Source organism: Leptidea sinapis, chromosome 16 (assembly GCF_905404315.1).
Source record: "Leptidea sinapis chromosome 16, ilLepSina1.1, whole genome shotgun sequence".
Classification (NCBI taxonomy): Eukaryota; Metazoa; Arthropoda; class Insecta; order Lepidoptera; family Pieridae; genus Leptidea; species Leptidea sinapis.
Window position 1 is genome coordinate 608,659 of NC_066280.1, and position 24,782 is coordinate 633,440.

General features: G+C 36.9%; 1 protein-coding gene and 1 long non-coding RNA gene across 2 annotated transcripts in view; one reads left to right on the top strand and one right to left on the bottom strand.

Moving 5' to 3' along the window:
* Window positions 1-22,734, top strand: part of LOC126968620 (titin homolog) — a 136,129-nt gene extending 113,395 nt beyond the window's left edge. The window contains exons 9-24 of the mRNA XM_050813638.1: window positions 731-2,057; window positions 3,012-3,965; window positions 4,443-5,023; window positions 5,501-5,977; window positions 6,455-6,931; window positions 7,412-7,607; window positions 9,522-9,698; window positions 10,653-10,990; window positions 11,468-13,129; window positions 13,835-14,249; window positions 15,003-15,454; window positions 15,836-15,902; window positions 16,626-17,660; window positions 18,168-18,341; window positions 18,693-18,725; window positions 22,727-22,734. Coding sequence (XP_050669595.1) covers window positions 731-2,057; window positions 3,012-3,965; window positions 4,443-5,023; window positions 5,501-5,977; window positions 6,455-6,931; window positions 7,412-7,607; window positions 9,522-9,698; window positions 10,653-10,990; window positions 11,468-13,129; window positions 13,835-14,249; window positions 15,003-15,454; window positions 15,836-15,902; window positions 16,626-17,660; window positions 18,168-18,341; window positions 18,693-18,725; window positions 22,727-22,734 — 8,373 coding nt within the window. The remainder of the gene's footprint in view (window positions 1-730; window positions 2,058-3,011; window positions 3,966-4,442; window positions 5,024-5,500; window positions 5,978-6,454; window positions 6,932-7,411; window positions 7,608-9,521; window positions 9,699-10,652; window positions 10,991-11,467; window positions 13,130-13,834; window positions 14,250-15,002; window positions 15,455-15,835; window positions 15,903-16,625; window positions 17,661-18,167; window positions 18,342-18,692; window positions 18,726-22,726) is intronic.
* Window positions 7,835-8,968, bottom strand: LOC126968614 (uncharacterized). The gene is made up of 2 exons (XR_007730263.1): window positions 8,849-8,968; window positions 7,835-7,888 (listed from the first exon to the last, which is right to left on the bottom strand). It is a non-coding gene; the product is annotated as an uncharacterized LOC126968614 (long non-coding RNA).
* Window positions 22,735-24,782: the final 2,048 nt, after the last annotated feature.

Sequence of the window (24,782 nt, forward strand, 5' to 3'; positions counted from 1 at the left end):
TGATGCTAAAGTTAGTCATTTAAAGGTAGAGAAAGATAAATCTCCTGAAAAAGATCTATATACAGCTTTAGAGATACCACTTTTCGAAGAGCAAGCCAAAATGGATGCTGGTAAAAGTGCATTACCAGGTGAAACTAAACAACAACCAGGTAAAATATCATCACCCGAATTAAGTAGAGCATATGAAAAAGAACTGGTCGACGAAAAAGTCACTTATTTGATGGAAGAAAAGGAAAAATCACCCGAGAAAGACCGAGTTGAAACGGAAATTTCGCTTAGTGTCGACAAAGAAACCGAATTGAATATAGGTAAAGTTCCATCCCCAGTTGATACAGAAAAACAACCCGCAAAGCCTACATCGCCGACATTGAGTGACGCTAATGATACAGAATTGGATCATGCAAAGGATGAAAAACAAACGCAGAAGAGACCCGTAATAGATCATGTGCCTGAACTTAAGGGTCAAGATTTACTGGCTGATGCTAAGGTTAGTCATTTAAAGGAAGAGAAAGATAGATCGCCTGAAAAAGATGAAGATGCAGCTAGGGAGATACCACTTGTTGTAGATCAAGCTAAAATGGATGCTGCTAAAAGTCCATCTCCAGGTGATACAAAACAACAAGCAGTTAAAATATCATCCACCGAATTAAGTGAAGCAAGTGAGAAGGAACTGGTGGACGATAAAGTCAGTTCTTTGAAGGAAGTAAAGGAAAAATCACACAAGAAAGACCAAGATGAGACGAAAGCTTCGATTAGTGATAACAAAAAAGCCGAATTGGATATCGGAAAAGTTCCATCCCCAGTTGATGCAGAAAAACAACCCGCAAAGCCTTCATCGCCGACATTGAGTGACGCAAGTGATACAGAATTGGATCATTCAAAGGATGAAAAACAAACGCAGAAGAGCCCCGTAACAGATCATGTGCCTGAACTTAAGGGTCAAGATCTACTGGCTGATGCTAAAGTTAGTCATTCGACAGTAGAGAAAGAAAAATCTCCTGAAAAAGATCTAGATGCAGCTAGGGAGATACCACTTGTCGAAGAGCAACCCAAAATGGATGCTGCTAAAAGTTCATCTCCAGTTGAAATTAAACAACAACCAGGTAAAATATCATCACCCGAATTAAGTGATCCAAGTGAAAAAGAACTGGTCGAGGAAAAACTCAGTTCTTTGAAGGAAGTAAAAGAAAAATCACCCGAGAAAGTCCTAGATGAGATGAAAGTTTCGCTTAGTGTCGACAAAAAAGCCGAATTGGATATCGAAAAAGTTCCATCCCCAGTTGGTGCAGAAAAACAACCTGCAAAGCTATCATTGCCGATATTGAGTGACGCAAGTGATACAGAATTGGATCATGCAAAGGATGAAAAACAAACGCAGAAGAGCCCCGCAATAGATCATGTGCCTGATGTTAAGGGTCAAGATTTACTGGCTGATGCTAAGGTTAGTCATTTAAAGAAAGAGAAAGACAAATCTCCTGAAAAAGATCTAGATGCAGCTATGGAGATACCACTTGTCATAGAGCAATCCAAGAAGGATGCTGCTAAAAGTCCATCTCCAGTTGAAATTAAACAACAAGCAGGTAAAATATCATCACCCGAATTAAGTGAACTAAGTGAAAAAGAACTGGTCAAGGAAAAAGTCAGTTTTTTGAAGGAAGTAAAAGTAAAATCACCCGAGAAAGACCTAGATGAGACAAAAGTTTCGCTTAGTGTCGACAAAAAAGCCGAACTGGATATCGGAAAAGTTCCATCCCCAGTTGATACAGAAAAACAACCCGCAAAGCTATCATCGCCGACGTTGAGTTACGCAAGTGATACAGAAATTGATCATGCAAAGGATGAAAAAAAAACGCAGAAGAGCCCCATAACAGATCATGTGCCTGATGGTAAGGGTCAAGATTTACTGGCTGATGCTAAGGTTAGTCATTTAAAGGAAGAGAAAGATAAATCTCCTGAAAAAGATCTAGATGCAGCTTTGGAGATACCACTTGTTGAAGAGCAAGCCAAAATGGATGCTGCTAAAAGTCCATCTCCAGGTGAAACTAAACAACAACCAGGTAAAATATCATCACCCGAATTAAGTGAACCAAGTGAAAAAGAACTGGTCAAGGAAAAAGTCAGTTCTTTGAAGGAAGAAATGGAAAAATCACCCGAGAAAGACCAAGATGAGACGAAAGTTTTGCTTAGTGTAGGCAAAAAAGCCGAATTGGATATCGGAAAAGTTCCGTCCCCAATTGATACAGAAAAACAACCCGCAAAGCCTACATCGCCGACATTGAGTGACGCAAGTGATACAGAATTGGATCATGCAAAGGATGAAAAGCAAACGCAGAAGAGCCTCGTAATAGATCATGTGCCTGAACTTAAGTGTCAAGATTTATTGGCAGATGCTAAAGATAGTCATTTAAAGGTAGAGAAAGATAAATCTCCTGAAAAAGATCTAGATGCAGCTTTGGAGATACCTTTTTTCGAAGAGCAAGCCAAAATGGATGCTGCTAAAAGTGCATCTCCAGTTGAAACTATGCAACAACCAGGTAAAAAATCATCACCCGAATTAAGTGGAGCTTATGAGGAGGAACTGGTCGACGATAAAATCACTTATTTGAAGGAAGAAAAGGAAAAATCACTTAAGAAAGACCTAGATGAGACGAAAGTTTCGCTTAGTGTCGACAAAAAAGCCGAATTGGATATCGGAAGAGATCCATCCCCAGTTGATACAGGAAAACAACCCACAAAGCGATCATCGCCGACATTGAGTGACGCAAGTGATACAGAATTGGATCATGCAAGGGATGAAAAACAAACGCAGAAGAGCCCCGTAATAGATCATGTGCCTGAACTTAAGGGTCAAGATTTACTGGCTCATGCTAAAGTTAGTCATTCAAAGGAAGAGAAAAATAAATCTCGTGAAAAAGATCTAGATGCAGCTAGGGAGATGCCACTTGTCGTAGAGCAATCCAAAAAGGATGCTTCTAAAAGTCCATCTCCAGTTGAAACTAAACAAGAACCAGGTAAAATATCATCACCCGAATTGAGTGAACCAATTGAAAAAGAACTAGTCGAGGAAAAACTTAGTTCTTTAAAGGAAGTAAAAGAAAAATCACCCGAGAAAGACCTAGATGAGAAGAAAGTTTCGCTTAGTGTCGACAAAAAAGCCGAATCGGATATCGGAAAAGTTCCATCCCCAGTTGAAACAGAAAAACAACCAGCAAAGCCTACATCGCCGACATTGACTGACGCAAGTGATGAAGAATTGGATCATGCAAAGGATGAAAAGCAAACGCAGAAGAGCCCCGTAATAGATCATGTGCCTGAACTTAAAGGTCAAGATTTACTGGCTGATGCTAAGGTTAGTCATTTAAAGGTAGAGAAAGATAAATCTCCTGAAAAAGATCTAGATACAGCTTTAGAGATACCACTTTTCGAAGAGAAAGCCAAAATGGATGCTGGTAAAAGTGCATCGCCAGGTGAAACTAAACAACAACCAGGTAAAATATCATCACCCGAATTAAGTGAAGCAAGTGAAAAGGAACTGGTCGACGATAAAGTCAGTTCTTTGAAGGAAGTAAAGGAAAAATCACCCGAGAAAGACCTAGATGATACGAAAGTTTCGCTTACTGTTGACAAAAAAGCCGAATTGGATATCGGAAAAGCTCCATCCCCAATTGGTACAGAAAAACAACCCGCAAAGCCTACATCACCGACATTGAGTGACGCAAGTGATACAGAATTGGATCATGCAAAGGATGAAAAACAAACTCAGAAGAGCCCCGTAATAGATCATGTGCCTGAACTTAAGGGTCAAGATTTACTGGCTGATGCTAAGGTTAGTCATTCAAAGGAAGAGAAAGATAAATCTCCTGAAAAAGATCTAGATGCAGCTAGGGAGATACCACTTGTCGTAGAGCAATCCAAAAAGGATGCTTCTAAAAGTCCATCTCCAGTTGAAACTAATCAACAACCAGGTAAACTATTATCACCCAAATTAAGTGAACCAAGTGAAAAAGAACTGGTCAAGGAAAAAGTCAGTTCTTTGAAGGAAGTAAAGGAAAAATCACCCGAAATAGACTTAGATGAGAAAAAAGTTTCGCTTAGTGTCGACAAAAAAGCCGAATTAGATATCGGTAAAGTTCCATCCCCAGTTGATACCGAAAAACAACCCGCAAAGCCTACATCACCGATATTGAGTGACGCAAATGATACAGAATTGGATCATGCAAAGGATGAAAAACAAACGCTAAAGAGCCCCGTAATAGATCATTTGCCTGATGGTAAGGGTCAAGATTTACTGTCTGATGCTAAGGTTAGTCATTCAAAGGAAGAGAAAGATAATTCTCCTGAAAAAGATCTAGATGCAGCTGGGGAGATACCACTTGTAGTAGAGCAATCCAAAAAGGATGCTTCTAAAAGTCTATCTCCTGTTGAAACTAAACAAGAACCAGGTAAAATATCATCACCCGAATTAAGTGAACCAATTGAAAAAGAACTGGTCGAGGAAAAACTTAGTTCTTTTAAGGAAGTAAAAGAAAAATCACCCGAGAAAGACCTAGATGAGACGAAAGTTTCGCTTAGTGTCGACAAAAAAGCCGAATTGGATATCGGAAAACTTCCATCCCCAGTTGAAACAGAAAAACAACCAGCAAAGCCTACATCGCCGACATTGAGTGACGCAAATGATACAGAATTGGATCATGCAAAGGATGAAAAGCAAACGCAGAAGAGCCCCGTAATAGATCATGTGCCTGAACTTAAGGGTCAAGATTTACTGGCTGATGCTAAGGTTAGTCATTTAAAGAAAGAGAAAGATAGATCGCCTGAAAAAGATGAAGATGCAGCTCGGGAGACACCACTTGTCGTAGATCAAGCTATAATGGATGCTGCTAAAAGTCCGTCTCCAGGTGATACTAACCAACAAGCAGGTAAAATATCATCACCCGAATTAAGTGAAGCAAGTGAAAAGGAACTGGTTGACGATAAAGTCAGTTCTTTGAAGGAAGTAAAGGAAAAATCACCCGAGAAAGACCTATATGAGACGAAAGTTTCGCTTACTGTTGACAAAAAAGCAGAATTGGATATCGGAAAAGCTCCATCCCCAATTGATACAGAAAAACAACCCGCAAAGCCTACATCACCGACATTGAGTGACGCAAGTGATACAGAATTGGATCATGCAAAGGATGAAAAACAAACTCAGAAGAGCCCCGTAATAGATCATGTGCCTGAACTTAAGGGTCAAGATTTACTGGCTGATGCTAAGGTTAGTCATTCAAAGGAAGAGAAAGATAAATCTCCTGAAAAAGATCTAGATGCAGCTAGGGAGATACCACTTGTAGTAGAGCAATCCAAAAAGGATGCTTCTAAAAGTCCATCTCCAGTTGAAACTAAACAAGAACCAGGTAAAATATCATCACCCGAATTAAGTGAACCAATTGAAAAAGAACTGGTCGAGGAAAAGCTTAGTTCTTTAAAGGAAGTAAAAGAAAAATCACCCGAGAAAGACCTAGATGAGACGAAAGTTTCGCTTAGTGTCGACAAAAAAACCGAATCGGATATCGGAAGAGTTCCATCCCCAGTTGAAACAGAAAAACAACCAGCAAAGCCTACATCGCCGACATTGAGTGACGCAAGTGATAAAGAATTGGATCATGCAAAGGATGAAAAGCAAACGCAGAAGAGCCCCGTAATAGATCATGTGCCTGAACTTAAAGGTCAAGATTTACTGGCTGATGCTAAGGTTAGTCATTTAAAGGTAGAGAAAGATAAATCTCCTGAAAAAGATCTAGATACAGCTTTAGAGAAACCACTTTTCGAAGAGCAAGCCAAAATGGATGCTGGTAAAAGTGCATCGCCAGGTGAAACTAAACAACAACCAGGTAAAATATCATCACCTGAATTAAGTAGAGCATATGAAAAAGAACTGGTCGACGATAAAGTCACTTATTTGAAGGAAGAAAAGGAAAAATCAGCCGAAAAAGACCTAGATGAGACGAAAATTTCGCTTACTGTCGACAAAGAAGCCAAATTGGATATCGGTAAAGTTCCATCCCCATTTGATACAGAAAAACAACCCGCAAAGCCTACATCGCCGACATTGAGTGACGCAAATGATACAGAATTGGATCATGCAAAGGATGAAAAGCAAACGCAGAAGAGCCCCGTAATAGATCATGTGCCTGAACTTAAGGGTCAAGATTTACTGGCTGATGCTAAGGTTAGTCATTTAAAGAAGGAGAAAGATACATCGCCTGAAAAAGATGAAGATGCAGCACGGGAGATACCACTTGTCGTAGATCAAGCTAAAACGGATGCTGCTAAAAGTCCGTCTCCAGGTGATACTAACCAACAAGCAGGTAAAATATCATCACCCGAATTAAGTGAAGCAAGTGAAAAGGAACTGGTCGACGATAAAGTCAGTTCTTTGAAGGAAGTAAAGGAAAAATCACCCGAGAAAGACCTAGATGATACGAAAGTTTCGCTTACTGTCGACAAAAAAGCCGAATTGGATATCGGAAAAGCTCCATCCCCAATTGATACAGAAAAACAACCCACAAAGCCTACATCGCCGACATTGAGTGACGCAAATGATACAGAATTGGATCATGCAAAGGATGAAAAGCAAACGCAGAAGAGCCCCGTAATAGATCATGTGCCTGAACTTAAGGGTCAAGATTTACTGGCTGATGCTAAGGTTAGTCATTCAAAGGAAGAGAAAGATAAATCTCCTGAAAAAGATCTAGATGCAGCTAGGGAGATACCACTTGTCGTAGAGCAATCCAAAAAGGATGCTTCTAAAAGTCCATCTCCAGTTGAAACTAAACAACAACCAGGTAAACTTTTATCACCCAAATTAAGTGAACCAAGTGAAAAAGAACTGGTCGAGGAAAAAGTCAGTTCTTTGAAGGAAGTAAAGGAAAAATCACCCGAGAAAGACCTAGATGATACGAAAGTTTCGCTTACTGTCGACAAAAAAGCCGAATTAGATATCGGTAAAGTTCCATCCCCAGTTGATACCGAAAAACAACCCGCAAAGCCTACATCACCGACATTGAGTGACGCAAATGATACAGAATTGGATCATGCAAAGGATGAAAAACAAACGCTGAAGAGCCCCGTAATAGATCATTTGCCTGATGGTAAAGGTCAAGATTTACTGTCTGATGCTAAGGTTAGACATTCAAAGAAAGAGAAAGAGAAAGATAAATCTCCTGAAAATCTAGATGCAGCTAGGGAGATACCACTTGTAGTAGAGCAATCCAAAAAGGATGCTAGTAAAAGTCCATCTCCAGTTGAAACTAAACAAGAACCAGGTAAAATATCATCACCCGAATTAAGTGAACCAATTGAAAAAGAACTGGTCGAGGAAAAGCTTAGTTCTTTAAAGGAAGTAAAAGAAAAATCACCCGAGAAAGACCTAGATGAGACGAAAGTTTCGCTTAGTGTCGACAAAGAAGCCAAATTGGATATCGGTAAAGTTCCATCCCCATTTGATACAGAAAAACAACCCGCAAAGCCTACATCGCCGACATTGAGTGACGCAAATGATACAGAATTGGATCATGCAAAGGATGAAAAGCAAACGCAGAAGAGCCCCGTAATAGATCATGTGCCTGAACTTAAGGGTCAAGATTTACTGGCTGATGCTAAGGTTAGTCATTTAAAGGAAGAGAAAGATACATCGCCTGAAAAAGATGAAGATGCAGCACGGGAGATACCACTTGTCGTAGATCAAGCTAAAACGGATGCTGCTAAAAGTCCGTCTCCAGGTGATACTAACCAACAAGCAGGTAAAATATCATCACCCGAATTAAGTGAAGCAAGTGAAAAGGAACTGGTCGACGATAAAGTCAGTTCTTTGAAGGAAGTAAAGGAAAAATCACCCGAGAAAGACCTAGATGATACGAAAGTTTCGCTTACTGTCGACAAAAAAGCCGAATTGGATATCGGAAAAGCTCCATCCCCAATTGATACAGAAAAACAACCCGCAAAGCCTACATCGCCGACATTGAGTGACGCAAATGATACAGAATTGGATCATGCCAAGGATGAAAAGCAAACGCAGAAGAGCCCCGTAATAGATCATGTGCCTAAACTTAAGGGTCAAGATTTACTGGCTGATGCTAAGGTTAGTCATTCAAAGGAAGAGAAAGATAAGTCTCCTGAAAAAGATCTAGATGCAGCTAGGGAGATACCACTTGTCGTAGAGCAATCCAAAAAGGATGCTTCTAAAAGTCCATCTCCAGTTGAAACTAAACAACAACCAGGTAAACTTTTATCACCCAAATTAAGTGAACCAAGTGAAAAAGAACTGGTCGAGGAAAAAGTCAGTTCTTTGAAGGAAGTAAAGAAAAAATCACCCGAGAAAGACCTAGATGATACGAAAGTTTCGCTTACTGTCGACAAAAAAGCCGAATTAGATATCGGTAAAGTTCCATCCCCAGTTGATACCGAAAAACAACCCGCAAAGCCTACATCACCGACATTGAGTGACGCAAATGATACAGAATTGGATCATGCAAAGGATGAAAAACAAACGCTGAAGAGCCCCGTAATAGATCATTTGCCTGATGGTAAAGGTCAAGATTTACTGTCTGATGCTAAGGTTAGTCATTCAAAGAAAGAGAAAGAGAAAGATAAATTTCCTGAAAAAGATCTAGATGCAGCTAGGGAGATACCACTTGTAGTAGAGCAATCCAAAAAGGATGCTCCTAAAAGTCCATCTCCAGTTGAAACTAAACAAGAACCAGGTAAAATATCATCACCCGAATTAAGTGAACCAATTGAAAAAGAACTGGTCGAGGAAAAGCTTAGTTCTTTAAAGGAAGTAAAAGAAAAATCACCCGAGAAAGACCTAGATGAGACGAAAGTTTCGCTTAGTGTCGACAAAAAAGCCGAATTGGATATCGGAAAACTTCCATCCCCAGTTGAAACAGAAAAACAACCAGCAAAGCCTACATCGCCGACATTGAGTAACGCAAGTGATAAAGAATTGGATCATGCAAATGATGAAAAGCAAACGCAGAAGAGCCCCGTAATAGATCATGTGCCTGAACTTAAAGGTCAAGATTTACTGGCTGATGCTAAGGTTAGTCATTTAAAGGTAGAGAAAAATAAATCTCCTGAAAAAGATCTAGATACAGCTTTAGAGATACCACTTTTCGAAGAGCAAGCCAAAATGGATGCTGGTAAAAGTGCATCGCCAGGTGAAACTAAACGACAACCAGGTAAAATATCATCACCCGAATTAAGTAGAGCATATGAAAAAGAACTGGTCGACGAAAAAGTCACTTATTTGAAGGAAGAAAAGGAAAAATCACCCGAGAAAGACCTAGATGAAACGAAAATTTCGCTTAGTGTCGACAAAGAAACCGAATTGGATATCGGTAAAGTTCCATCCCCAGTTGATACAGAAAAACAACCCGCAAAGCCTACATCGCCGACATTGAGTGACGCAAATGATACAGAATTGGATCATGCAAAGGATGAAAAACAAACGCAGAAGAGACCCGTAATAGATCATGTACCTGAACTTAAGGGTCAAGATTTACTGGCTGATGCTAAGGTTAGTCATTCAAAGGAAGAGAAAGATAAATCTCCTGAAAAAGATCTAGATGCAGCTAGGGAGATACCACTTGTCGTAGAGCAATCCAAAAAGGATGCTTCTAAAAGTCCATCTCCAGTTGAAACTAAACAACAACCAGGTAAACAATTATCATTCAAATTAAGTGAACCAAGTGAAAAAGAACTGGTCGAGGAAAAAGTCAGTTCTTTGAAGGAAGTAAAGGAAAAATCACCCGAAAAAGACCTAGATGAAACGAAAATTTCGCTTAGTGTCGACAAAGAAGCCGAATTGGATATCGGTAAAGTTCCATCCCCATTTGATACAGAAAAACAACCCGCAAAGCCTACATCGCCGACATTGAGTGACGCAAATGATACAGAATTGGATCATGCAAAGGATGAAAAACAAATGCAGAAGAGACCCGTAATAGATCATGTGCCTGAACTTAAGGGTCAAGATTTACTGGCTGATGCTAAGGTTAGTCATTTAAAGAAAGAGAAAGATAGATCGCCTGAAAAAGATGAAGATGCAGCTCGGGAGATACCACTTGTCGTAGATCAAGCTAAAATGGATGCTGCTAAAAGTCCATCTCCAGGTGATACTAACCAACAAGCAGGTAAAATATCATCACCCGAATTAATTGAAGAAATTGAAAAGGAACTGGTCGACGATAAAGTCAGTTCTTTGAAGGAAGTAAAGGAAAACTCACCCGAGAAAGACCTAGATGATATGAAAGTTTCGCTTACTGTCGACAAAAAGGCCGAATTAGATATCGGAAAAGCTCCATCCCCAATTGATACAGAAAAACAACCCGCAAAGCCTACATCACCGACATTGAGTGACGCAAGTGATACAGAATTGGAGCATGCAAAGGATGAAAAACAGACTCAGAAGAGCCCCGTAATAGATCATGTGCCTGAACTTAAGGGTCAAGATTTACTGGCTGATGCTAAAGTTAGTCATTTAAAGGTAGAGAAAGATAAATTTCCTGAAAACGATCTAGATACAGCTTTAGAGATAACACTTTTCGAAGAGCAAGCCAAAATGGATGCTGGTAAAAGTGCATTGCCAGGTGAAACTAAACAACAAGCAGGTAAAATATCATCACCCGAATTAAGTGGAGCATATGAAAAAGAACTGGTCGACGAAAAAGTCACTTATTTGAAGGAAGAAAAGGAAAAATCACCCGAGAAAGACCTAGATGAAACGAAAATTTCGCTTAGTGTCGACAAAGAAACCGAATTGGATATCGGTAAAGTTGCATCCCTAGTTGATACAGAAAAACAACCTGCAAGGCCTACATCGCCGACATTGAGTGACGCAAATGATACAGAATTGGATCATGCAAAGGATGAAAAACCAATGCAGAAGAGACCCGTAATAGATCATGTGCCTGAACTTAAGGGTCAAGATTTACTGGCTGATGCTAAGGTTAGTCATTTAAAGGAAGAGAAAGATAAATCGCCTGAAAAAGATGAAGATGCAGCTAGGGAGATACCACTTGTTGTAGATCAAGCTAAAATGGATGCTGCTAAAAGTCCATCTCCAGGTGATACTAAACAACAAGCAGGTAAAATATCATCACTAGAATTAAGTGAAGCAAGTGAAAAGGAACTGGTCGACGATAAAGTCAGTTCTTTGAAGGTAGTAAAGGAAAAATCACCCGAGAAAGACCTAGATGAGACGAAAGTTTCGCTTAGTGTCGACAAAGAAGCTGAATTGGATATCGGTAAAGTTCCATCCCCATTTGATACAGAAAAACAACCAGCAAAGCCTACATCGCCGACATTGATTGACGCAAGTGATACAGAATTGGATCATGCCAAGTTTGAAAAACAAACGCAGAAGAGCCCCGTAATAGATCATGTGCCTGAATTTAAGGGTCAAGATTTACTGGCTGATGCTAAGGTTAGTCATTTAAAGGAAGAGAAAGATAAGTCTCTTGAAAAAGATGAAGATGCAGCTAGGGAGATACTACTTATCGTAGATCAAGCAAAAATGGATGTTGCTAAACGTCCATCTCCAGGTGATACTAAACAAGAAGCAGGTAAAATATCATCACCCAAATTAAGTGAAACATGTCAAAAGGAACTGGTCGACGATAAAGTCAGTTCTTTGAAGGAAGTAAAGGAAAAATCACCCCAGAAAGACCTAGATGAGACGAAAGTTTCGCTTAGTGTCGACAAAAAAGCCGAATTGGATATCGGAAAAGTTCCAACCCCAGTTGATACAGAAAAACAACCCGCAAAGCCTACATCGCCGACATTGAGTGACGCAAGTGATACAGAATTGGATCATGCAAAGGATGAAAAGCAAACGCAGAAGAGCCTCGTAATAGATCATGTGCCTGAACTTAAGAGTCAAGATTTACTGGCTGATGCTAAAGTTAGTCATTTAAAGGTAGAGAAAGATAAATTTCCTGAAAAAGTTCTAGATGCAGCTTTGGAGATACCACTTTTCGAAGAGCAAGCCAAAATGGATGCTGCTAAAAGTGCATCTCCAGTTGAAACTATACAACAACCAGGTAAAAAATCATCACCCGAAATAAGTGAACCATGTGAAAAAGAACTGGTCGAGGAAAAATTCAGTTCTTTGAAGGAAGTAAAGGAAAAATCACCCGAGAAAGACCTATATGAGACCAAAGTTTCGCTAAGTGTCGACAAAAAAGCCGAATTGGATATCGGAAACGTTCCATCCCCAGTTGAAACAGAAAAACAATCAGCAAAGCCTACATCGCCGACATTGAGTGACGCAAGTGATAAAGAATTGGATCATGCAAAGGATGAAAAGCAAACGCAGAAGAGCCCCGTGATAGATCATGTGCCTGATGGTAAGGGTCAAGATTTACTGGCTGATGCTAAGGTTAGTCATTCAAAGGAAGAGAGAGATAAATCACCTGAAAAAGATCTTGATGAAGCATGGGAGGTACCACTTGTCGTAGAGCAAGCCAAAATGGATGCTGCTAAAGTTCCATTAATAGTTGAAAGTAAACAATCACCAGGTAAAATATCGTCACTCGAATTAAGAAAAGCAAGTGAAGAAGAACTGGTCGACGATAAAGTCAGTTCTTTGAAGGAAGAAAAGGAAAAATCACCCGCGAAAGACTTAGATGCGACGAAAGTATCGCTAAGTGTCGACAAACAAGCCAAAGTGGATATTGGAAGAGTTCCATCCCCAGTTGATACAGAAAAACAACCCGCAAAGCCTTCATCGCCGACATTGAGTGACGAAATTGATACAGAATTGGACCATGCAAAGGATGAAAAACAAACTCAGAAGAGCCCCATCATAGATAATGTGCCTGAACTTAAGGGTCTAGATTTACTAGCTGATGCTAAGGTTAGTCATTTGAATAAAGGGAAAGATAAACCATCTGAGAAAGGTCTAGATGAAGCGAGAGAGAAACCACTTGTCGTAGAGCAAGCCAAAATAGATGCTAAACAACAACCAGGTAAAATATCATCAGCCGAATTAAGTGAAGCAAGTGAAAAAGAACTGGTCAATGATAAAGTCAGTTGTTTGAAGGAAGAAAAGGAAAAATCACCCGAGAAAGACCTAGATAAGGCGAAAGTATCGCTTAGTGTCGACAAACAAGCCATTGTGGATATTGGAAAAGTTCCATCACCAGTTCATACAGAAAAAGAACCCGAAAAGCCATCTTCGCTGGCATTGAGTGACGCTTGTGAAACAGAATTGGATCATACAAAAGATGAAAAACAAAAGCAAAAGAGCCCTGTAATAGATCATGAGCCTGAACTTAAGGGTCAAGATTTATTGGCTGATGCTAAGGTTAGTCACTTGAAGGAAGTGAAAGTTAAATCTCCTGAAAAAGATCTAGATGAAGCGATAGAGAAATCACTTGAATATGATATCGCAAGTGAAACAGAACCCGGAAAGCCTTCATCGCCGGCATTTATGCACGCACGTGAAACAAAATTGGATCATACAAAGGATGAAAATCAAATGCAAAAGAGCCCTGTAATAGATCATGAGCCTGAACTTAAGGGTCAAGATTTATTGGCTGATGCTAAGGTTAGTCACTTGAAGGAAGTGAAAGTTAAATCTCCAGAAAAAGATCTAGATGAAGCGATAGAGAAATCACTTGATTATGATATCGCAAGTGAAACAGAACCCGGAAAGCCTTCATCGCCGGCATTGATTCACGCACGTGAAACAAAATTGGATCATACAAAGGATGAAAATCAAATGCAAAAGATCCCTGTATTAGATCATTTGCTTGAAATTAAGGGTCACGATTTATTGGCTGATGGTAAGGTCAGTCATTTGAAGGAAGAGAAAGATAAATCACCTGAAAAAGATCTAGATGAATTGAGAGAAATACCATTTGTCGTAGAGAAAGCCAAAATAGATGCTACTAAAAGTCCATCTCCGGTTGAAACTAAACAACAACCAGGTAGAATCTCATTACCCGAATTAAGTGAAGCAAGTCAAAAAGTTCTGGATCATAAAAAGGATGAAAAACAAATACAGCATAGCCCTGTATCAGGACTCGGTACTGAAATTGACGATAAGGACTCAGTAAATGATAAAGTAGGTCAGTTAAAAGGAAAAAAGGACCAAACATTTGAGAGAGATCTAGATGAAGTGAGAAAATCGCATACTGGCGTTGATCAGGTTAACATCGAATCTTTTAAAATAACATCCCGAATTGAACCCAAACAAGAACCAGGTAAAGCTTCAACGCCGGAACTAAGTGATGTAGTAAAACAGGAATTGGATCATACCAAGGATGAAAAACTAAAACAGCATATGGAACGTGTTACCGATGTTTCGCCATCAAAACTTTCTAGTGCAACACTAGCAGACGATGATGATAACTTAGACCTACAAAAATCTTCGAATTTACATAAGGACTTTGAAGATGAATGTTCATCTTATGATAAACTTGTCGTAGAAAATGGTTTGAGTATACAAATTCGAGATAACGTGTCAATATGCGGTAGCTCTGAGGATATATCAAAAGAATTCAGTTTAGAAGAAAAATATAGATTTGAAGAAAATGAGAAAGAAAAGAAGCTCAATCAAACAAGATTTCATTCAATACCATCACATTCAGAACAATCTTGTGAAAAAAATGCAGACATTTTGATGCAGTCTCTTAAAACAGCAATTGTAGATAATTTGGTTCGGCAAGGAATTAAATCAGAGAGCATTGACTCCTTGTCATTACAATGTGATTATGAAAGGACGTCTACACCACCTACAGTCCCTGTCAGTCCATTGCCAAAAATACATTCAGCTTTTCGTGATATCAAAGTAAGTGATGGCGTACAAAGCGAAATTTCCTATGATAGGTCTGACGGTTCAGATGAAACAATTACAAAAGTTGTACACGTTGGTGAAGACGTCCTGACCCAAAAGATTTCCACATCCACTGAAAAAGCTCAAAAAAATGCCGTTGAATCAGTCGATGATTCTTTAGTTTCACTTACACATAGTGTAGGAAAATTAAAAACAGAAACAGACACCATCACAAAGATAATTAAAGAAGGAGAAAACGTGGTTACTCAGACAATTACTACAGTTACAACAAAAGAAATTATATCCAAGGATGACGGCACTCCACAAAGCATTAAAACAACAATAGAGACAACAACTCTTAGTAAAAGTTCTGATGGATCCACTACCACCACAAAAGATACTCAAACTACTTTGTCAGAATGCTCTTCTTCCCTGAAATCGATTTCACATATGGACGTGGACACAAGAAACGAAACATTGGAAGGTGATCTTACAACATCCAGTGAAATTAACGCCTTGTTAGATAATGGATGTATTGAAATCGTTGAAGATGATAAACATAAAAAAATATTGAATCAATACTCTTCTAACAAAATGGAAGATAACATTCAAGATTCTAATATAGACACAAATGTTAGCAAAAAAATTATAAAAGAAAACGATACGGACATAATTGAAACTATCACAACTGTAACTAAAAGGGACACTTTGATATCTGAAAACGACAGAAAAATCATCAGAACTACAACAGAGACAAATATCTCGAAAGAGCATCCAAATGGATTTACAGATGAACAAAAAAAAGTTGAGGTAAAGACAGAAGAATATCCTGCTGAGAACAGTAATATAGAAGATTCTCTTCATCACCTCATAGTATCGGAAATACCGGAAGAACATATAACTACTGATACAGAAGAAATACTAGAGGGAAACATACCAATCAAGAGAATTACAATAACAAAAACACAAAGAACGAAATACCAAGATAATGATGGTTATTTGAAAAAAATAAAGAAAACTGTTACTGTCACAACTACTGACCATTATCCCGATGGTTCATCGCAAACAAAGGAAGAAAGAAGTATTACGGTATCTGATATAAATCAGTTTGAGCATAATAAAAATGATGAGTTGGATGATTACATTATACTTGAAAATAAAACTGTTGACATTGATAAAAAAGAAAAAAATGTTGTTATAAATGAAGAAAATGTAAAAGAACTAATTACAACAATTACAACAAATGAGCTTTTTTCAACAGAGAATAATTTGTCCAAGAAACTGAAAACAACTATTGAAACGATGACAGAAATAAAATACCCGAACGGATTAGTCGAAATTACAAAGGACGTCCAGGTTTCTATTAAGGATGCCACCATTACAGATACAGATACAAATAATTTTGATGGATTCGTAGCTTCTGCAGAACCTCAACAAGAAACTAAAGAATTTATAGAAAACATACTTGAAAATGGAATTAATATTATTAGAAAAAAAGTAATAACGATACTTACTCAAGAATATTTAAATATTTCCAAGAAAATTAGTCGTACTAAAGTTATTACTACTGAAGTTGTAGAAGATAAATATCCAGACGGATCAGTAGTATCTAAAACTACCGAAAAGATGTCTATTTTGGACGGAGAACACATAAATACAGATATTGAAAATGTGATAGACAACGGGTATTCAATGGGTAGAAAAACTATTGAAACTACAAATGAGCAAGAAATTTTAAACCAACAATCAAAAAATAAAAAATTTCCAACGACGAACCAAACTGCAACTACCGATAAACATCCAGATGGCAGTGCTTTAATTCAAAAAGTTGAAAATGTCAATATAACAGATATTCCTAAATTTCCTTTAGATTCTGTTGAAAAAACTTCAGAAAGGAGCGCAGATGAAATAGGAGAATTAATCGAAGATTGTGATATTAAAAATGAACTTATTCAACAAGGACCCTTGACAATTAATCGCACCATCACAACAAGAACAAGAAAAGAAAACTTACCAAGCGAAAATGAAAATTTGAAGCGAATACGCACTACTGTTGAAACCACAACGGACGACCAATATCCTGATGGGTCTATAGAGACAACAAAAGACGTCAAGGTTACGATTTCTGAATATCAGAAGGCATCTGATAATGATTTAGAAGCGGCACTATTTGGGTTTGTACAGACAGGAAAAACAAAAAGCTCTGTAGACAAAAAAGTCAATAATATTATTTCTGACAATGGTGAGAATATAAAGCAACATATAACAACGAATATTAGAAAAGAAGAATTTAGACATAAAGAAACAAACGAAGTTGCAGTGAAAACCGTAACGGAAACGATCACTGAAAATATTAGGGATAAAGTTTCAGTGGAAACGACTAAAGATGTGAGAACACAAATGATGTACTTACCTGTTGGAACAGAGTTTGAAGAATTGTCACCTGCAGCGTCTAATGATGAATTATATCTAAATACAGACAACGAAGAGGCACCGGAATCCTTAACTGAAAAAATACCTATTCTTACAAATTTAAATTTTGCTGACCAAAGTCAAACTCAACACTCGTCTGATGCAAAGACGAAAAAACGTTCACCTGTTGGCGAAATTACAACAGACACTGAAACGTTTACGAAAATTATCAAAGAAGGTGATAACGAGGTTAAACAAACAATAACTATCGTGACTACAAAAGAAGTTATCAGCCCTGAAAAGGTCAAAATAACAATTGAAACAACAACTGTAAGCAAGGGAAACGATGGCGTTACGAAAACGACAAAATCGACGAAAACAACTATATCCGAATTTAAAGAAGAATTTGAGGAAATTATTGATACCGGTGACAGCGAAAAATCATGCTCTAAGCAATCATCTAAAGCTAGTGTTATAGTTAGTTCATCAGCGACTAGTGATGACGTTGATCACCATGGCATATCGTCTCCACCATCGGATGTCAGCTCTAGAGCAGCAACTCATATCTGGGGAACAGAGAGCAGTGGAATATATTATAGTGATGATGATGGCCAAGCTAGCCCAAGTAGCACAAAATCACAAATAGCTCATTCTCCACGATCAAATTTAAGCTACGAATCATCTCAGCGTAATGAATCACGACAAGATTTAGTCGCCGAAAGAGATTTTGATCTTATGTCTGCTTCATTTTACGGTACATTACCAGATGAAAAATCATCTAGGTCTTATGAAAAATTTGAATTTAGTGAAAAATCACCTACAAAATTAACTGACGAATTTTTATTACATGAAAAATTGTCGTCCAGTGATTTAAAACAAAGTCAGGAATCGGCTTCAACATTTTTAAAGGAAGCAGATGAACAATTTGAAAAAGCGATTGAGGAACACAAAAAAATAAGTGGTCCTGATGTTATAACTAATGTAACAGCGAAATACGACATTGATCAAGAAAATGCACCAGTATGCGAAAAGAAAGATAGCGTCGTAATCTTAAAAGAAATTAAGGGTGACTCAAAAAAAAAAGCATCTACAAGTTCCCATGAAACAAGTCAAACACAATCAGATCCAATAGAATCTTGGGGAAAGCCACTTGGACTACCTAGTCCAATTCTACCTGGAAACCAGGTTGATGGTAAAAGTACACCAAAAAGGGTAGCTCAGAATTCAACAATATCTAATAAAAATAGAATTAATCAAGAAAAGAGCAAAGAAGCCAAAGCAACTACAGAATCTCCCAATAAGAAAAAAACACAATCGCCTATATATATGGACTTAACATATGTACCACACCATGGGAATTCATATTATTCTGCTATCGAATTCTTTAAAAGGGTCCGAGCACGCTACTACGTTTTTTCCGGTACAGAGCCATCGAAAGAAATTTATAATGCTTTATTAGATGCTAAGAAAACATGGGAAAATAAAGAATTAGGTAAGTTGGTGGCTTTATGTAGATAATTCAACCTTCTAAAATATTTTCCTTGATTCTATTATGAATTCTCAAATCAAAGAAAACATTAATTTATAGTTTTAGTTTTGCAACTTTAAAATAAGGTGGAATGCATAAGTTTTTACAACATTTGAAGGTCAAGTTAATCATAAAAATTACGACATCCGGTGTGAATAGTATTTTTTTAATATTATGATAGAAGATTGGTCCTAAACAGTTATGTTTATGTATTCAAGAAAACTTCTATTAATTTTATCGTATCCGAAAATAACGGAATTGGATACTATTACAAATAGCTGCAGTCCATCCGTCGACTGACTTGTGAGCATAAGAGTAATGTCTGTGACGAGTAAGCGCTGTTAGATTTCTGACACACATAATTCAAACCATATTTATATGAATTTAGATCAATTTTTTGGATGAAAAGTTTTTAAAAATTTGGTGATAAATCTTCTACGGATCAGGTCTATCTGGTTTTGTAGTACTAGTATGTCTTGATAGATTCGTTTATCCTAGGTTTCACACAGGACAGAGATCGATCACCTAGATCCTATATTTTCAAAGTCGATATTCAAATATGCAAAAGGTAGACGTACAACGAAAGTAAAAAACGACAGTAGTAGAGTAAAATTTTGTTGAGCACAATAAAATGTATGTGACATATATTTACTAAATTAGTGGTTGGAACTTAATGTTCACATTACAATAATCTATAGAAATAGACCTTTCATAATATAGTCATTTCAGTAATCAAAAACCATCAGTTTAATGGTACTGTTCTCACCATTTAATTGTATTTGGTAGGTAGATAGCTCTTACTATAACCATATTATACTTTCTTATCTTCACAGCTTCTCTAAAATTGCTAGGGTATAGGTATGGTCTACTCCAATTATTCCACTTTACCATATTCTGACTTGTTCATGAAAATACCACTTTTTTTAAAGTGAGGAGCAGACCTAACTTCTCAAAAAAACTGTGTTTTTAAGTTACTAACAGAAATAATACTCACGGCATGAGAGTTCCTTTTTGAAGTCAGTTTGAAATTAATCATGTATATCATATTACTCTGATCTTATAAAATAAAAAGAAAATATTTTGAGGTTACTAAGCACAACATTACCCGTAGATTCAATAACAGATAAGGGAACATTTAGTGCACCCATATTTTCTACCATTTTGAGTAATGGAACCTTAAGACTCCCTGCAGTAATACTTGTCTTGCGATTGTTACAGAAGTAACCATCATCCCAACATACGACACCGACGTGCTGGGCTACTGGGTAGCGGAGAATGAAGAAGCTCTAGAAAAATATAAAATAGATTTGTCACCATCGGCGTCTCGTTGCACTATAAATCTGCAGGACCACGAGACCTCCTGTGCGGCGTATAGATTAGAGTTCTAGGTGTCAGGTCATTTGTAGCTTTCTCATCGGAGGAGTAGGGCTTTTTACAATAAAACGTATTACTCCGTATGAGAACGTTCACAAATAGATAAGTATTTTGTGATAGATTACGACGGACCTTTGTAAAATATTGAAGAGATTTATTTACACGGAAATATCTCGAACTTTCACACAGAACGTCGAAGCTATCCTTACATTAGAAAGTCCACAATTGCATCCGATATATCTTGCGACCTAAAAACGGAAACGTCCATTTTTTTCTAAAATAAAACTGTTTTCTAGTAGCGACATACATTTGCCATTTAAATCTTATATTTCTGATAATGTTTATGAATTTGGTCTTATACAAACAGTAGTGCTTTGATATACAATTTTTAGCTAAACCTGTCCATTTTATTTAGCCAAAACACTGCTTAAGCGAAAAATCTAAAATGTAACATTTTATTTTGCTATCACATTATAATTAAATAAACGTTGTGGAATAAAGCAAACTTTTAGGGACGTGATTCAGAAAGAATATGATTATTGTAACGCATTAGATACATACTAATTTCTTTGATACTACTGAGGAAAATAATTTTATACGAGAACGTAATTACCATAACAATATAATCGTGTTGTGTCTTGAAAAGGCATCGCGTGCTATTAGCACTTCCTTCTATAGAAATAATAATTCCTTCCTTCTATAGTTTCATTTTTCTGCAGAGGCAACAGTTATTTTAATAACCATACTGCTTAGATCATATTTGCTGCCCTGGGATAACGTGATAGAGCGACATCAGCATTAATTAAAACTATTAGCTGATAATGATGACGGCTCCCACAAATTAATCCAATTATTTTGCATCAATATGCAAAGGAAACGCATTATTATTTTAATGAAATATATAAAAAAATAACTATTGCCTTTGCTAGATTTATCGTGAGCCTAAAACGATAGAGAGCTTAATTCTTTAAATAAATGATGTATTAGAATTATTAATAGATCAACCAATTTATATTTAAATTCTGTTAAAACCTTTATTATATATTTACGTCGTTAATTTTAATTTGAATATATTTTGAGTATTACCTAATAATATATCAAAATCTTATTTTTTTATAGTTGAGCTGATTGTTTCCTATACATGTCAATATTTATTTAAATTTTCTAGTCGTTCCCCAAATATAAAGTATTTAGTATAACATGTTCCTGTTTGGATTTATTTTTTATTATGTTTGTGGTTTGATGATTAATTATGATGTTATTAAAAATACATATTCCAAAAGAAATTCCTTATCGAGTGATTGGTTCGTGCGATTGTGACATTTCACTAATATAACCTTAGGACGTAAGCTCCTTGACTGTTTTATTAAATGTATTCATTTCGTTTGGCCAACAAATAAGGTTTTAAGTCAATTAATTTTAAGTCATCTATAGCTGTAAGCTAAATTTTTATGTAACTGTTGCTTTTTTCGCCAAATTCTTATAAAATAGGAAACTGTATGCATCAGCACAATATGAAAATAAATGCTAAAACGAATGCTATTATATATTTTAATGTACGAACAAGGTTATACTCAGTTTATATTTTGTTTATGATTGTTTGTGTTAATTGGAACGAGGCGGATGAAACAGGGAGAAGAAATGTGGGAATCATTGATCTGATGTATCAGTCACACTCAGGAGCATTATATGAAACTCACTAGTTTGACGTTTGGAGCTTGTTAAGACATCCAAATGATACATCAGATGAAATGGATCGGTTTTGTATGAATTACTTAGGCTTCGTATCAGACAGTCTTCGGATACGACAACTACACTATCTAGCTAGATCTCTTATTGCGTAATATTAGGAATATTAAAATGTTGTTTAATTAAGAAATGTATCAGCTTAGTGAACATCAATAGCTATGAATTGGTCATTATTGAAATTACTAAATGTTAAATTGACAATGTTGATTTTCTCTGATGTTATAATATTAAACTGTCTATGACGATGTTAATGATGAAGCGAGCATCTAGATTGTTTTGGGCGTTTCAAATACTCGGGTATAACAACCTATTATTACTTACCACGTAAATTTAGTCTCCGAGAATTTTCTTTATCATATTCTTTTGTAATACTCTAATCTAGATGTCTTTGTTAAATAAAGTATACTTTTATGTCATATTGAGATTCTAGTTTGAAGCGCCTACCATTATTTATTTATTCTCTATACGAGATATTTTGTAATAAATGACATTTATGTACGCTTTTGTTCCTATTGCTTTGCTGACATGTGATTTGAAGTCGAAATATTATTTATTTGCGACTTCGGTTGGTTGTTTAGATAGGTATCGGCCTGTAGATATTTTGGATCGTAAGCTTGTGGTGCTAACAACTGATGTGCTAGATATATTGTACCAGTATTGACGGTAAATCTGCTGTCGCTTGGACAAACTGCACGTCCTTGCTCGCTCGGCACAGGTCAGACAAACAAAAGACACTACAGTGACCTAACTCGAAATTAGGGTAGCGTAAAATGGATGCATTCCACTACGTTCTCAGACAACTTTAGCGCATTTATAACATTTCAAATTTCTGCTATTGATAGAAAAGTGATCCTCTGGGAAGACAGTGTCGTTTACCGTCAAAACTGAAATAACACGCTTAATGGTAAGGACTGATTGTATATGAAAATGATTGGTTTTCTTTCAATAAACAATGTTGTAATATTTAATAATTTAAATAATGATGTTAGTCCCCCGTGGATGTTAGATATTTATAACTTATTATGTAAATTGACATTAATTGTATCAATCACTTCGCTATTACCCATTCGGCGTGTTTGGTGATGTATAAAAGATAAAGTACATAAATAAAATATAATAAATTCATCGTCGTTTTATTTTACTTTGCTTGACAAACGTGGAACCTTCTTGTACGCAGGAGATCATCCAGATCTATTTCATCACTGCAGCAATATATTTGATTCCTTAACTTCAACTGGTTTCGTAATTTTGAAACGTAATTGAAAACGCGGGAGGCACAACCTACCCAAACAATAATTCCTTCATTAAGTAACTTATAATTTTTAAGTACTATGGCGAGATTTATTTTCTTTAATGGAAAAGGAGGACAAACGAGCTTACGGATGATGTGAAGTGACCACCGCCGCCCACATTCTCTTACAACACCATAGGAATCACAGGAGCGTTGTCGGCCTTTGAGAAAGGTGTTCGCGCTACTTTGTATGCTCATTCAAAAGTTTTCTTTGTACATGGTAGAAAGTGGCTTGAAAACCACAAGTGTAGAGGTACTCCAGACATCAATGTGGTGGAGATGGTATCCAAACTGTAGCTGGCGGTGCGAAGGTGGAATTCCATGGCGGGTATCAAGTCAAACAGCTCTTCGGAAACTTCTCTGCACTCGCAGTGATAAATGCAGTTTAAGCTGTCTCTCGCCAAGTAATCTAGCCGTTTGCAGAGCTCTGGATTCTCGCAAATTCAGCAATGTATAAGAAAACTTATTACAATTTATCAGGGACCAGTTTAGATTAATATCATTTCTATAATTATTTATCAAACCGAAAACGAAAAAGCTTTTACTTTATTATTTTTATTAGTCAATAATGCAATTTTTGTAATAGGTAATTATTTTCCTAATTTGAATAGATTTTAAAATTATTATATTATGTCTTTTGAGCAAACTAATTAAAATTATAAAATCATTATTGTTTGAAGAGCACACGGCTATTTAATCAAGCCAGTGGTAAGCCTCCTCTTAAAAGGCCTAGTACTAGCTCCTTGGCTACACACAGATAATAGAGGCTACATAATATACTGACCATAAAGATTAGTCATCTCTTAGCTTGTATCTTTCCACAGAGTACTAAGATTTCAAAGAAACATGGAGTCTCTCTGGAAGTTCGAGCGCCAAGTGGTGTTGCTTGCGGCAGCGTCCTGTGCCGGGGTGTTCTCCCTCTCTAAAATATGCGCGAAGGGAACGATGGCTGGTCCATGCTTCAACTCGTGAACGGATGCTGCTTGTGGTGCCAGGTCATCCTGATATAGTTAAAAAATCATTGTATTTGTTGTATAGTTGTAATCACGACCATCATGTTCACGAAGCATCCCACAAATATAGAGTTCAAGATCTAAAGGTTGATGCGTCCAATATACGATAATTTATATTTATACAGTTTATTCTTTAGTACTATTTATAAAATATTTGGTACTAGCTGACCCGACAGACGTTGTTCTGTATATAATATATAAAAAAAATCTTTTTTATGAATTTGTCAATAATATATCATAACATCAAGAATTACTTCGTAAAATATGCACCCTGCTATCGTAATGAAATTGTTTCACAGCAGAACTGTCAAACCGTGCGTCAGTAAATTCTCTCATAGAAATGATGTATGGACACATCAAAGGAAAAACAAATTTGTTGTTTTTATTTAATTCCGAGCATTTTCCTACTTATTCACCTTTTAAACCTTCTCTGGACTTCCACAAATAATTCAAGACCTAAATTTTCCAGATCGGTCCAGCCGTTCTCGAGTTTTAGCGAGACTAACGAACAGCAATTCATTTTTATATATATAGATTGAAAACACTTTCAACAGGCACAACTCATATATTAGATGCAGCACCTTACAAACTAAC